A 14,623-nucleotide genomic window follows, 5' to 3' on the forward strand; every position below is an offset into this window, starting at 1 on the left:
TAACCCCTATGTTAACTTCTTTTGTAAGTTTCTTTGGATGAAAGCATCCACTAATCAAATCATGTGCATGTGTGTTGTGTGTGTGTGTGTGTGTGTGTGTGTGTGATGTCATTTTCTAACCTGTTTAATCCAGACCAAGGTTGCAAGAAGTGGGCTATCCCAGCTAGCATAGGGCACGAGGCAAGAACAAACCTTGGACAGGGCACCAAACACATCTAACCACTAAACCCAAGCAAAAATCAGAGAACATGTAGACTCCACATGGGAAGGACCCGGGACGCAAATCCTGCTCTCCTTACTGTGAGGCAGCAGCGCTACCACTGTGTCACCTTAAATGTGACATAAGATGCAAACAAAAGCCGTGCCATTTCGTACTGGATGGCCACTTCTCCAGACGAGCCACACAATTCTACTGCAGCTCTGCCCTGCTCTGCCTCACCTCCTTTATTCCATACAGGCACCAGCAGTGATCAACTCCAATCCTTCTCCCATCATCCCCCAAGTACTCCCACTGACTGCTGGGAATTGAAGTCCTCTGGCTCACACAAAGTTTACTTCTGATTCTTACAGGCCCAAAATGGCTAGCGAGAGCTCTGAGCCTGAGCCTGATTTGTACAGGATGGGGTTAAAGACAACCAGGTTTGCAGCAGCAGCAGCGCCTAAGCCAGGAAAACCACAGGTGTTGTGATTAAATCAGTGCGGCCCCCAGCAAAAGAGGCTCGGCACAAATATAGTGCTAGACCAAAGACTCTTGAGCGGTGGGCTTACGAGACGAGGTGAGAGTGAGCTTTGGGGCTCTGCTGGGTGTGGCGTTGTGGTTGGGGTCTGAGCCGAACCTGAAGGGTTAAAGATGTCCTCAAGGAACCCCAAGAGATCGGATATTAGAGGATAGGGGGCGCTGTGTGTCACTTGTTAGCCCTCTGGCCGAGTCTCCGCCCTCCTCCCACCACGTTCCCTCTGACCGCAGCGCCTCGGCTCAAGCTCCTCCTCCTCATCCTCCCTTCTCCTTTCCACTCCCCTTTCACTCCTCTCTAGACACCGCTGCTCTCCTCCGTCACCTGCTCTGCTGTTCTTCTCTCTTCTCTCAGTCCTCCAGCGCGTCACTTTTTGGGTTTTTTTCTCCTTTACAGTCTCTGCTGTTTTCCTGTCCTCCTTTCCTCTTTTTGTCTTCTTTTTTTCATTCCTTCTTTCACCTTCTCTTGCTCCTTTTCTTTCTGCTTTTATATTATATGTTCAATCATTGCCCGATTCTCCCCTCCTTCATTTTTTTTGATCATTCTCTTTTTTCTTGGTGTCCTTAATTCTTTCCTTCTCTTTCTTCTTTTTCATTCCTCCTATTTTCTTATAGTATTTCCATATTTCTCCCTCTGGTACTCTCCATCTCCTCACTAATCCTCTTCTTCTTTATTTTTTCCATTTGGCCATCACTTGGACTCTTTAAATTGATAAGGATTGTTGCAGTTGAGCTTCAGAACACATCTGGAGTGCTGGGCACAGTTTTGGTTTCCACTTTACAAAAGAAGAAGAAGAAGCAGAGGAGGAAGAAGAAAGAAGAAGAAGAAGCAGAGGAGGAAGAAGAAGAAGAAGAGGAGAAGGAAGAGGAAGAAGAAGAAGCGGAGGAGGAAGAAGAAGAAGAAGAGGTTGAAGAAGAAGAGGAAGAAGAAGACCTAGCAGTGTTTGAGAAAGTCTCCTCGTCTTCCTTCTCTTGCTCCTCATTCAGTTCAGATTTTCTCACTTTCCTTTCTTCGTGTTCCCTTCTTCCTTTAGCACTCAACCTCTTTGTTCCTCTTTCTCTAACTTGTTTTCTTCTGTACTTCTTCCTTTGTTGTTCTTTTTCTACTTTCTTTCTCTTCCTCCTCCTCTTTCTCCTCGCCTGTAACCCCCTTCTGTTTCAGGCCATCTCCCTTTACTCCTTCACTTTCTCTTTTTTCTTCTCTTTTTTCCTGATGACGTTTCTGTTTTTTTTTTTCTGTTCTCCACTTGTACCTTCTTCTGTTTGTTCTCCTCTTGCTTCTTCTTCATCTTCTACAGTTTTTGCTGCTTTTCTTCTCTTTTTTCTATCACGTTAGGCTGTTTTCAGCTGTTTCTTCTTTTCTTATCATCCTCTTTTTTAAGTCTGGTTTTCTTTTCATTTCTCTTTCATTTTTTTCTCCTTCCACATTTGTTTTCCTCTCCTCTACGTTTCCCACCCCGTCTCCCTCCATGTTTGAATTGTATCTGATGACACTGTTTTTTCTTCTCTCTGTTGTCCTCCCTCTGTTTCTCCTTCTTGTCCTATCGACTCCACTGTATTCCTCCCTCTGTTTCTTCATTTCTTCTTTTCTGTGTTCATCTCCTGCCTTTTCTTGCCTATTTTCTCACTCTTTCATTTTCTTTTTCTTAATCTTCATATCATTTACTATATCCCCCTGATTGGCTTATTTGTTTTTTGATGTTTCTTCTCTTTCTTTTTCATTTTCTGTTTCTTTTCTTTTTCTTCTGAATGTCCTCTCCCCACATCTCTTTCTATTTTTACTTCTTCCACGGTGTTTTCCTTCTAGATTTTCCTCCCCATTGATTCGTTTGTCTGTTTTCTCATTCCATTCCTTCTCTTTCTCCTCATATTCCCCTTTCTCCCTCTTCCTTTTCTTTCTTTGTGTTTTTCATTTTTTCTATTTCCTTTCTGCCTTTCCACTTCTTCTCTTACTCTGATCTTCTCCTTCACACACTTTCTGGTCCTCCATTTTTCCCCTCCCTGATTTCTGTTTTCTTTTCCTCTCCGCTGTTTCTCTTGTATCTCTTCCTCTCATTTTTCTCTAATGAATGTTCCATTTCCACTTCATTTCCCTTTGTTTCCTCTTTTTCTCTCCTCTGTCCAATTATATTCCTGCTTATTCTTCTTCTGCTTTGTCGTCACTCCTGCTCATCTTCTTTTTCTCTTTCACTGTTTTCATGTTTCTCTTTTGTTTTCCCCCACTGTTTCTCATTCCCTTTTTCTTCCTACTATTTCTCTTCTGTTTACATTTGACTGCATCACTCCTTCATTGACATTTTCTGCTACCACATCTCCTTTTTCCATTTTTCCTTTCCTCTGCTTTTCTTTTTTGATTTTATCTTTTGCTGCCCATTGCTGTCGTTTTGTCTTCTTCTTTCTCGCTGCTTTCTTTTTTCTCCTCCTCTCCAGGTAGGTTTTTCTACACTTTTTTCACTCTACTTTATTTTTACTCCTTTGCCTTTGTGTTTCTCTTTCAATGCCCTCTGTCCTCCTTTTTCTATTTAAATCCCAATTTCCTCTCCCTCTCCTTCCTCTCTTCTCATTTTTGTATCTCCCTTTAAAATGTTTTTTTTTTCTACCCATCCCTCGTTTCCCTTTCATTTCCCCCACTCTTTCTCTCATTGCTACAATTGTTTTCCTCCTTTGGCTTCTTTTATACATTCTGTCTTTTTGCCCTTGCTTCTGCATTCCCCTGTTCTCCCTCTTTCCTCTCTTATCTCACTAATTTTCTAATTTTTTTTACTCTCTGTTTCTCTTTCTCTCCTTTTCTCAATGTTACACTCATTTCCCTTCCTTTCACTTCTTTTTCCTTTATGGCTCTTCTGTATCCTCCCTTCCTTTATTCCTCTCCTTTTTCATTTCTCTCCTCCTCTTTCTCTCTCCATGTCTCCTTTTCATTTTTTCTGCTTGTTTAACTCATTTTTCTCCCCATTTCTTCTCTATTCCCCATACCTTTCCCTATTATTCTCTCAGTTCTCTTTCATTTTGCTTGTGCTGTTTCTATTTCTGTGCTTCTTTATCTCTTTTTTCTCACTTTACCCTTACTTCTGTGTTCTCTTTTTCTTTCTCTTTCATCCTTTTTACTCCTTTTCCTCTGATTTTCCCCTCCTATTTCTCCCTGTGATTGTCTTCTTTCTGTTATATAGTGCCTTTCTATCTATCTATCTATCTATATATATATATATATATATTATATAGTGCCTTTCATTCTTTCATTCTATCTATCTATCTTCTATCTATCTATCATATAGTGCCTTTCATTCTTTAATTCTATCTATCTATCTATCTATCTATCTATCTATCTATTATATAGTGCCTTTCATTCTTTCATTCTATCTATCATATACTGTAGTGCCTTTCATTCTATCTATCTATCTATCTATCTATCTATCTATTATATAGTGCCTTTCATTCTTTCATTCTATCTATCTATCTCTATCTATTATATACTGTAGTGCCTTTCATTCTATCTATCTATCCTCCCCTCTTTCCCTCATGTACCTTTCTTTCATTTCTCTCCTCCTCCTCTTTCCCTCTCTCTCTCTCTCTCCTTTTCTCCTTATCCCACACCTCTTTCTCATCCCCCCCCTCTTTGCCCCCCTCTTGCACTCTCCCCACCCCCCTGACCTGCTGACTGGGTGTCTCTTGGCACAGAAGCTCAACATCAAACCTGTTTGAGCTGCGCTGACAACAAAGCCCTTGGAATGCGTTGTTTTCTGTTTGCAGTGAAACTGGAACCTCCGAACAATGGTGGAACAGCAGTGAAGGGGGGTGGTGTTTTCTTAAAGGGCTGGCATTGACAGAAACACATTTGGCGGGCGGTTGGTTGGGCAGGCCGGCTTGAAGGAGATGTTGTTAGAAGAAGCACCGGCCCGGCAGACAGCCAGGAATGTGGTTTGTTTGTTTTTTCTCTCTTGCACTTTTTTTTTTTTATCCTTTCCAGACTCCCAGGTGGCACCAGTTGCCCAGGTGCAGATGCCAATATGACATGCCATTGGGACGCTCCAGAGGTCTGATCAGAACTTTCACAATTCTCCTGCCTTTACTCTTCTGGCACTGTGTCCACATTGAGTGCCCCCCCCAGGCCATCTCACTTAACTTCTACTGAGAGATTATCACAGCAGATAAGCCGAGTCCATTATTGGTGCAACTGTGTCACTTTAGGAAAGCCTCCGTAACAAAACCCACCAGTGAAGCTGAAAGATGGGCCTGCCTGCCTGCCACCCATCAGCCCCCAGCAGTGAAAAGATCTTATCTGAGGTGTAAGTGGCACTAATGGGCTTCCAGCTGTTTGTTTAAGGGGTCTGGGTTGGGGGGGCGGGGGGTATAATGACAGGGATCACCTGATAAGAGCTTTCCACACTAATCCAGCCCATTCATCCCAGTCTGCCACTGGGAGAGCTTGCAGCTTTAGTCACCCACCTGCTGTCCCCCCTCCTGCCAGCATAGTATGGCACAGCCCCACCAACTAAAGCTCAGGGGTCTTAAGGGTTAAACTCCAGTATGGGGCACTTATCTGCTTTTTTTTTTCTTTTTCACCAAAAATACCAGAAGGATTAGCGAGCGCTCAGTGAGATTGGCAGCAGGTTGAGTGCTTCCCTGCCACGGCATGTTATGGTTTAAGCAAACAGAAGCGGGCAAGAAGAGGCAGCGTGACAGAAGCTCCTGTGTAAGATAGTAACACACATCACAAATGCTTTCAAATGCCCCTTGTACTGCCACTCACAATCTCTGCCAACTCTGCCCCTTAAATACATTCTTCCATCACTGCCCTGTTGGGCTATGCCAATGTTGTCACATCAAAGCTATTCTGACATCACCACATGTTTTCTGCCATCATAAGACCGCAAGTGTTATGTGCCCTGCCCACAAGACATTTATGTGTACGGTTATTTTTGTCCCACCATGTGCTTCGCCATTGCTGCCCCCTTGGCACCACAGTGTATTCAGCCTGCGTATATTCTTCTAGTACTGGCCCATACTCACATTACAATCACTACTGTCAGAAGTGTGCCATCACTGTCTTATCTGCCACCGTGGCACTTGTGTGTTCAACCTGCCTGTATTCTGCCATCACAGACTCATAAGCATCCCACCATCACTGGAACCCACTCTCCCTGGTGAGCCATATGCCCCACCCTCATTGCAGCAGTGGGTTCTGCCACCGCATTTGTGTCCCACCCCCACTACCCTTCACCTGTTTCTGTTATTCAAGCCTGGCCATGTGCCCTGCCCATACTGTTCCACTGTGTGGTGCCACTACTGCCCTCATTCATTCTGCCATCCCTGCTCGGCCCTCAGTTTTTCTTTTATGTGTTCTTCAATCACTGCCCCGTGCATTCTGTCGTCACAGTCCCACGATTTGCTGTGCCCTCTAATCTGTTCCGCTGCCACTTTAAATGGCATCTATATTGCCATGACGGACCAGTGTGTGATCCCCCCACTGCCACCCACCTACTCTAACATCCAGGTCTTGTCATGTGCCCTTTACTACACCTACGTGTATTGCCATCACTTCCCAGCCATGTGCCCTGCCATGTTCTCTGCCCACTCAATTCACTTATGTGTTCTGCCATCACTGCTCCATCATGTGCTGTGCCATTATGCCCCTCTAATTTCTTTGGTCTGCAGTGCATCTCGTCATCAATGCCACCCACCTGATCTAACATCTCTGCCAAGCCATGTGCCCTGCCCTTGCTACACCTGTATGTTCTACCACAGGTGCTTTTTCAATGCCTTCTGCCACCACAAATGCAATACAGGTACTGTTCTGATCTATTCTGCCCCCATGGTCTGTGCCACCATTACCCCTTTGCTCTGCTCTGCCTTCTCTACATTCATCCCTTCACCTGGCACCTCAACTTCTTTGCTCTGCCATAATTTCCCTCACATCTTCTGTTTGTGTGTGCACTGTGCCACCTTTGCCCTTCAGCATGGCCTGCCTCGATGAAACTGCCCTGTGGTCTGCAGTCATTGCCCCCATGCACTCTCAAGTGTGCATGTGGACCATCACTGACCCCAGAATTTTAATCTCATTATGGCACTGCCATCTTTGCTGCACCCTCACTGCACTGACCCCATATGTGTTGTGCCCTCACTGCCACTTCAATGTTTTTTGGCCATTACCACCCCCCACTTCATTCTACTGTCACTGTGCCCCCCCCTGCCCCTTCACTGCACTCATGTGCCCTGCCATTGATGCCACCTTTGTGTCCTGCCAGCTCTGCCCCTCACCTTCAGCCCACTGTACCATAACTGGTGCCACCATTGCCACCTTCTTGCCATGAGCACCCGTTCTCTGTCACACACATGTCCTTGGCACTGATTTGAATCCCCTCAGCCCCACGTGGCGTGGTTGGGTGGTGCCCCCCGACTCTGATCGAAGCCCTGATTGGATTCATGAGTAATTCATTGTTCTCACAATCAAGCAAACCCGAAACCCGAGACATGAGAAGATTCGAGTCAGACTGAGGACGCCCGTTTCTCAGAACCGTAAAACGACTACTGGAATGAGTACCACGCTGGCAGACGGGGATTTTAGAGCCACGGCTTTCACTTTTGGTGCTTTGCCTCTGGAGCCACCAATAAAACAGGCAGTTAACTGCTGGGCACTGACGGTATCTATGCCTTCCTGTTTATGACTCAAGAGGTGGTGTGTGGGGGGGAGATGTGTGTGTGTGTGGGGGCTCTGTGTGCATGGGGGTTGTTAGAGAAAATTGGGAAGAAACTTCACAACACACACAGACAGCTTAACTGGGGTGTTAAAAGAAATACCACCAGGCGGGCATCAAAACATCCAGAAGATTCTGATTCTGCAGAGAGTCAGGGGGACGGCACAGAATCTACACATCACCAGGGGTCTGCTGGTTAACTGTGAAATCGACACTTGGGGTGGAGGGGGGCATGACGTTACCATCGGGGCACAAAATAAATAAATAAATCTGCACAATGCCAGGGAACTGTTGTTTAATTTGACTTAACAGACACCAGGGGGCGACACTGCGGGTAGAGAACATCAAATATGAGGAGTGAGAAGGCACTTGGGTAGGAGGAATCTGAGCAACATCTGCACAGTGCCAGGGAACTCAGGCCACCTTGTTGTTTAATTAGACTGAATGGACACCAGGGGGCGACACCACAGGCAAAGCACATTATAAAAATGAGAATTGAGAAGTCACTCCGGCAGGGAATAAATTAGGGAATTGTTGTTTAATTTGACTTAGCAGACACCAGGGGGCGACACTACGGATAGAGAACATCAAATATGAGGAGTGAGAAGGCACTTGGGTAGGGGGAACCTGAGCAAATAAATCCGCACAATGCCAAGGGAACTCAGGCCACCTTGTTGTTTAATTAGACTGAATGGACACCAGGGGGTGACACCACAGGCAGACAATATAAAATGTGAGGAGTGAGAAGCCATTCAGGTAATGAGAACCTGCAAATAAATCTCCCCCATGCCAGACTACTGTGGTTTAATTTGACTTAATAGACACCAGGGGCGACACTACGGATAGAGAACATAAAATATAAGAAGTGAGAAGCCATTCAGGCAGGGAGAACCTGAGCAATATCCGCACAAGACACCTTCTTGTTTAATTTGACTGAACGGACACCAGGGGGCGACACTGCAGGCAGAGCACATCAAATATGAGGAGCGAGAAGGCACTTGGGTAGGGAGATTCCACAAATGAATCCGCACAATGCCAAGAGAACTCGGACAACCTTGTTGTTGAATTTGAATTTACAGACACTAGGGGGCGACAGTACAGACAGCGCACATACAAAGTGAGGAGTAAGAAGCCATTCAGGTGGGGAGAAGCTGAGCAAAGTCAGCACAACGCCAAGAGAATTCGGGCCACCTTGTTGTTTAATTAGACTTAATGAACACCAGGGGGCGACACAACATGCAGGCAACATAAAATATGAGGAGCGAGAAGCCATTCAGGTAATGAGAACCTGCAAATAAATCTCCCCCATGCCAGACTACTGTGGTTTAATTTGACTTAATAGACACCAGGGGGCGACACTACGGATAGAGAACATAAAATATAAGAAGTGAGAAGCCATTCAGGCAGGGAGAACCTGAGCAGTATCCGCACAAGACACCTTCTTGTTTAATTTAACTGAACGGACACCAGGGGGCGACACTGCAGGCAGAGCACATCAAATATGAGGAGCGAGAAGCCATTCAGGTAATCAGAACCTGCAAATAAATGTGCACAATGCCAGGGAAGTGTGGTTTAATTTGACTGAATGGACACCAGGGGGCGACACTACAGACAGACCACATAAAAAGTGAGAATTGAGAAAGCACTTGGGTAGGGAGAACCGGAGCAAAATCTGCACAGTGCCAGGGCCACCTCGTTGTTTAGTTTGACTAAACAGACACCAGGGGGCGACACTACAGATAGAGAACATACAAAGTGAGGAGTAAGAAGGCATTCAGGCAGGGAGAACCTGAGCAAAGTCAGCACAATTGCAGGGAAGTCGGGCCACCTTGTTGTTTAATTTGATTTATTAACGGACACCAGGGGGCGACACTACGGACAGAGCGCATAAAAAAATGAGGACGGTGAAGGCATTTGGGTAAGGAGAACCTGAGCAACATCAGCACAACGCCAAGAGAATTCGGGCCACCTTGTTGTTTAATTAGACTTAATGAACACCAGGGGGCGACACAACATGCAGGCAACATAAAATATGAGGAGCGAGAAGCCATTCAGGTAATGAGAACCTGCAAATAAATGCGCACAATGCCAGGGAACTGTGGTTTAATTTGACTGAATGGACACCAGGGGGCGACACTGCGGGTAGAGAACATCAAATATAAAGAGTGAGAAAGCACTTGGGTAGGGAGAACCGGAGCAAAATCTGCACAGTGCCAGGGAAGTCGGGCCACCTTGTTGTTTAATTTGATTTATTAACGGACACCAGGGGGCGACACTACGGACAGAGCGCATAAAAAAATGAGAACGGTGAAGGCATTTGGGTAAGGAGAACCTGGGCAAAGTCAGCGCAATGCCAAGAGACCTCAGACGTGCCTGTTGCTTAATTTGATGTCAACGCACACCAAGGCGTTATACCCGGGGCGACATTACATTCCAAGCCGCGGCATTTGAGGACAATTTGATGGGCCCAAAAAATAAGTGAGAATGCAATTAAGAAACGACAGCCGTTGGCGAGTTACATCAAGCATATAAGAGGTGTAAAAAAGGGAAACGTCAAATGTGCAGTCACCGTAGGACCCCAAAGGGCCACCACAAAAATATTGCGTCTGAGTACAGTGTAGGGGATGACATCACCATACGGATTGAGGGGTCCTTCCTGTAGGAGAAACTGCACACAATCTGCACCAAACTTCAGAAAGTATGCGACATTACACTCTGCATGTGGAAGATGAAGACTGAGAAATGACACAAAATCTGTAATCAGGTGACGCCCGCTGTCTCACTTGCGCTATCTGTGGAAATGACACCAGCGGGCAATGTAGCAGACACAATGAAGACCCCCATCTAGGAGGAACTGCACACAAAGCTGGGGAAATCGGATGACGCCTGTGGTTTTACTTAACACCAGGGGGCGATGTTAGCGTCTGAATGTACAAAACAAGGACTGAGGAGCCATTTTGGTCAGGGAAAACTGCGCCCAATCTGTACAGTGCCAGGGGACTCGGCACGGGGACCCTTCGTTCACTTTAACCCAATGGACACCGGGGGGGGTGATATTTCAGTCGGTAGCCTAATAAACGAGGCCTGAGAGGCGACACCAAGCCAACACAAAATCTGGGAACTCGGACAAGTCGGTTCTGTGATTTGACTTAACTGACACCAGGGGGCGACATTACGTTCTGAGCAGACTGCATACCTAGAATGTGATTGGGCAAAAAAAGTTAGGCTCCTCCCCCCAGGTGAGATGAAATTAAGTCTAATTAAAATAATGACCACCGTCAATGAGGTACGTCGAGAACATAAAGCAGAATAAAAGGTGAAATGCCGTCACCACGGACCCCCCCCCCAAGCGCCATAGAAACGTCTCACGTGAGGGGTCGAGATTCTTAACTGACAGGAGAAACCTGCACGGCTCTGGTGAACTGGGCTGTTGTCTCCATTGTTTAATTTGAGCTAACTGTGAAACTAACACCAGGGGGCGACGTCACAGTGGGAATCCACAAAACGAGGACCCAGAGGAGCGCAGCAAATCTGCACAACGCCGGACCATCCGGCAAGCCCCCTGTTGTCTTAATTCACTTAACTGTGGAATTGACGCCGTGGGGTTGAAATTACACTTATATAGAGAATCTTATAAAAGAAATATCCCCCAAACATAATGTGAGATAAAATGGAATCAAATTTAAAAATGGCCGCCGTCAGCAGGGGGGGTTATAAGTCATATCAAAGGACAATAGGCCTTGTCATGCATGGGTTTGCCCACAGTAAGTAATGCCACCTCAGTACCAGAGGGGGGCCGCTGTCTGCCTCTAACAGATTTGACTCCTCCCTCCCTTGTGACCTCGAGAAGCCCGAGATGATGGAAGCCCCGCCCCAGATAAGAGAAGACCACTCCCACAAGATGGGGTCTTACGTTTAGACGGTGGGTGGCTGTCCGTGCGGCCCCAAGCCAGAGTGATATCTTTCCAGGGGGTCCGACTGAAAGGGCTGCTTGTTAATAAGATGAAGCACATTGAGGTGCCGGAGTCTTTGTTTGTTGAAATTAAAAAGGGGGATTCACTGAGATGGCACCCTTACCAGCCTGCTTAGCCCATGCCGCCCCACTACACCATGATCAAGTGTAATGGAGTTATGGGAAGGATGACACCAGTGGTCTTCAAGTAGGAAAACACGTTTGTAATAAAGATGTGGTGACAAAGTGCACACACCTCGCCCACCACTGCATCTGAGCCCACAAACGAGGACCAAGAGGAGGATCTGATTGGAGAAGAAACGGCATAAGATCTGCATAACCGCAACGAGTTACGCTTTAATTTGTGCTGATGGTGGAAAGGACGCAACCCCCACACTCCCCTATTGGGGTTAGGTGGGCCAAATGAACTCTGAGGAGAAACGGCGCAGAAACGTCCCGGGCACTGTTGGAACACTAAATGGGTAGTTAGAGGGAATGCCACCAGGAGATGCTGTTGTATTCTGTGCAACATAAACATGGCAGAGAGAAGTGGCACACAACACCAGTCTTGAACATCGAAATGAAGATCACGAGGCTGTTCCTGCAGAAGGAGCTTCAAGCAGTCTGCATGACGTTGGGGAAATCAGAATAAGAGGAACTGTTTGATTGACACCAGCGGGGCGGGGTGTGACATAACAAACAGGGCACATACAATGACAGGCCATCCCTATGGGAGTAACTGCAGTCAATCTTCACAATCAGGTGACACCCATGGTGTAATGTGAGCTATTGATATGTGGGGGTGACATAACTGTCAGGGCACATAAAACGAGCGCTGAGAGACCGGTGACAATGACAACGCAAAGGTCAACGCTCAGAGATGCACTTAGTGGACACTCCACTAGAGGGCGCTATTACAGTCTGTGCCACATAAGATGGACCGACTGATGCTTTACACAAAGTGGAAAAGACAGTTTGGCTTCTTGAAACTACCGTCATCAGGAACGTGTTTGATACTAAAACAGTGCCGTGGTGCCGTTTGTTGCCACGCTGGCATTAAACTGTGCCACATCTCTCTGAAGATCACCTCACAGTGGAGAGCCAGGTTCGCCGTGCCAACACTGCAGCTTGTCCAAATGTTTTATGCCAGCTCAGCCTTTTACTTGGTAATGGAGGAGGAAAGACCACCCATAACAATGAGAACGATACGGGCTGCAGTACATCATGTTTTCGATGTCCACCACCTCGTGAGATTGTGCCAGTTCGGTTACTCTTCATTCCCAAGGGAAGCGTTTCCCCCATTGCTGCCCCTTGCCACTTATCACTGGCCATCCCCCTCATGTGCCTAACTGACTGGTCCCACCTCTCTCCATCTCGGCAACAACTCCACAAACAAACATTCAAACTGGCATAAATACCCTTAACAAAATGAGCAAACATGGTACTCACACAAGGCTGCCATCTCCTTGGGTAGGTCGGCACTGAATCTTCCAAAGTAGCTCCCATTGGATAAAAGGTCGAAGGGGGAGTGGCTCCGGATGGAATTGAAAGGGAACGGGTAGACCGCCGGCGGAATCCGGTCATGTGCCCCACCTGGCCCGTGGTGGAACACAGGCGCTCTCTGTTGGCTGCCATGGCAGGAACCACTCACGAGACAAAGGGGCGTCAAAGACGGGTGAGCAGGGAGGTCCGGGCCAGAGGAGATGCAAAGTGCAGTTTAGGCTGGGCACGTGCCAGCTGAGATCTCGGGCTGCTTTGCTTTCAGAGTCTCTCTTCTTATGCGGTGAAGCGAGGCATCCTCCTTAGGAAGAGTCAGGGTGGCGACTCCAAGCTGCCAAAGGGCATGAACTCTTATTGCGACCGAAGCTACGACTTCTGACCCTGCAGGGAGAAGAAAAGGATAAAGAGGTCATGGAGTGTAAAGAAACCCTCCTTGTATCCAGTGTGCTGCCTGGGCACTACATTTCAAAACTTGAGCAGTTGTTACTCAGCGCCACAATCAATGAAACAGGATGGCACAGACCGTGTGACCTTGTTTCGCCTGCAGTTTCTGTTTCTATGCAATTTGAAAGCTGCGGTGGTTGCACAAAGCATAATGGGTACTACAGGAGCTTAACTTGTGACAGTATAGGTGACTCATATCGTACAAGTGACGTATGTATGATGGCAGGCAGTGTGGCATACTGGGTGAGGCTCAGGGACTCTCAAACCACATGGCTGCCAGTTTGTCATCTGAGCAAGTGACTTCACCTGCCTGTGCAGAGAGCGGAAAAAGTGCAAGTGTGCACCCGACTCCCATGTGATGATCTCGGGGGAACGAGAATTAAGGACTAAATAAATTGTAATTACGCAAAAAAAAAAAAAAAACAGGAGAAGCTGGGAATGCCACAATGTCGAGAAACCAAACAGCAAAGTCCTCAGCGAGTCACGAGACAGTCAAATGACGAGGCAGACAGTCCTCCCATGTAGCCCTTGTAGTTCGCACAATCTCACTCACTGTGTTTCTCAATGAAGTCAGCGGGGCTGGAAAATGGAACTAATGGGACAAACAACGGACATCTGCCAGTACCTTAGTTATTTATCAGGTGCCAGGGTGTCACTCCATAGTCTCTGACTGATCTTATTTCTGAGACGAGATGAAACCAACCCCCTTCCTAACACCCCTTCGAACTTCCACGCTCTCACTCTTTGTGTTTCTCATTGATTCACAGAGATGCTATCACCTAAAACTAACGTGATGAAAACTGGAAATGTGTTGGCACCTCGGTCATTTATCCTGTGCCAGAAGTCACAATCTTAGAATAAACACCAATATACTGTAGCTATTATAATTTTCTCAATCTCACTCTTGGTGTTTCTCACCATAATTTCCACGCTCTCACTCTTTGAGTTTCTCATTAATTCACAAAGATGCTATCAAAGCTAACATGATAAAAACTGTCGATGTGTTGGCACCTCGGTCATTTATCCGGTGCCAGAAGTCACAATCTCAGAATAAACACCACCCCCCCAACACCCCCACGTATACTGTAGCTATTATCATTTTCACACTCTCACTCTTGGCGTTTCTCACTCTTGGTGTTTCTCTTACTGTTTCTCACCAAGAGTGAGTTTGACAAATTTATACCTTGTGGTGCTAAGTAACCGTCAATAAGTAACTTCAGGTGCCAAGGGTCACCCCATAGCCTCCGTTTGATATCACTTCTTAGATGAGATGAGGGCAGAGTGGTGGCTCTGAGGCTAAGG

General features: G+C 46.6%; 1 protein-coding gene across 1 annotated transcript in view; it reads right to left on the reverse strand.

Moving 5' to 3' along the window:
* The window catches only part of rarga (retinoic acid receptor gamma a), a 176,414-nt gene that overhangs the window by 95,620 nt on the left and 66,171 nt on the right, over positions 1-14,623 (reverse strand). Inside the window, exon 2 of the mRNA XM_039746718.1 lies at positions 12,827-13,258. Coding sequence (XP_039602652.1) covers positions 12,827-12,839 — 13 coding nt within the window. The 5' untranslated portion in view covers positions 12,840-13,258. The remainder of the gene's footprint in view (positions 1-12,826; positions 13,259-14,623) is intronic.

Source organism: Polypterus senegalus, chromosome 3 (assembly GCF_016835505.1).
Source record: "Polypterus senegalus isolate Bchr_013 chromosome 3, ASM1683550v1, whole genome shotgun sequence".
NCBI lineage: Eukaryota > Metazoa > Chordata > Cladistia > Polypteriformes > Polypteridae > Polypterus > Polypterus senegalus.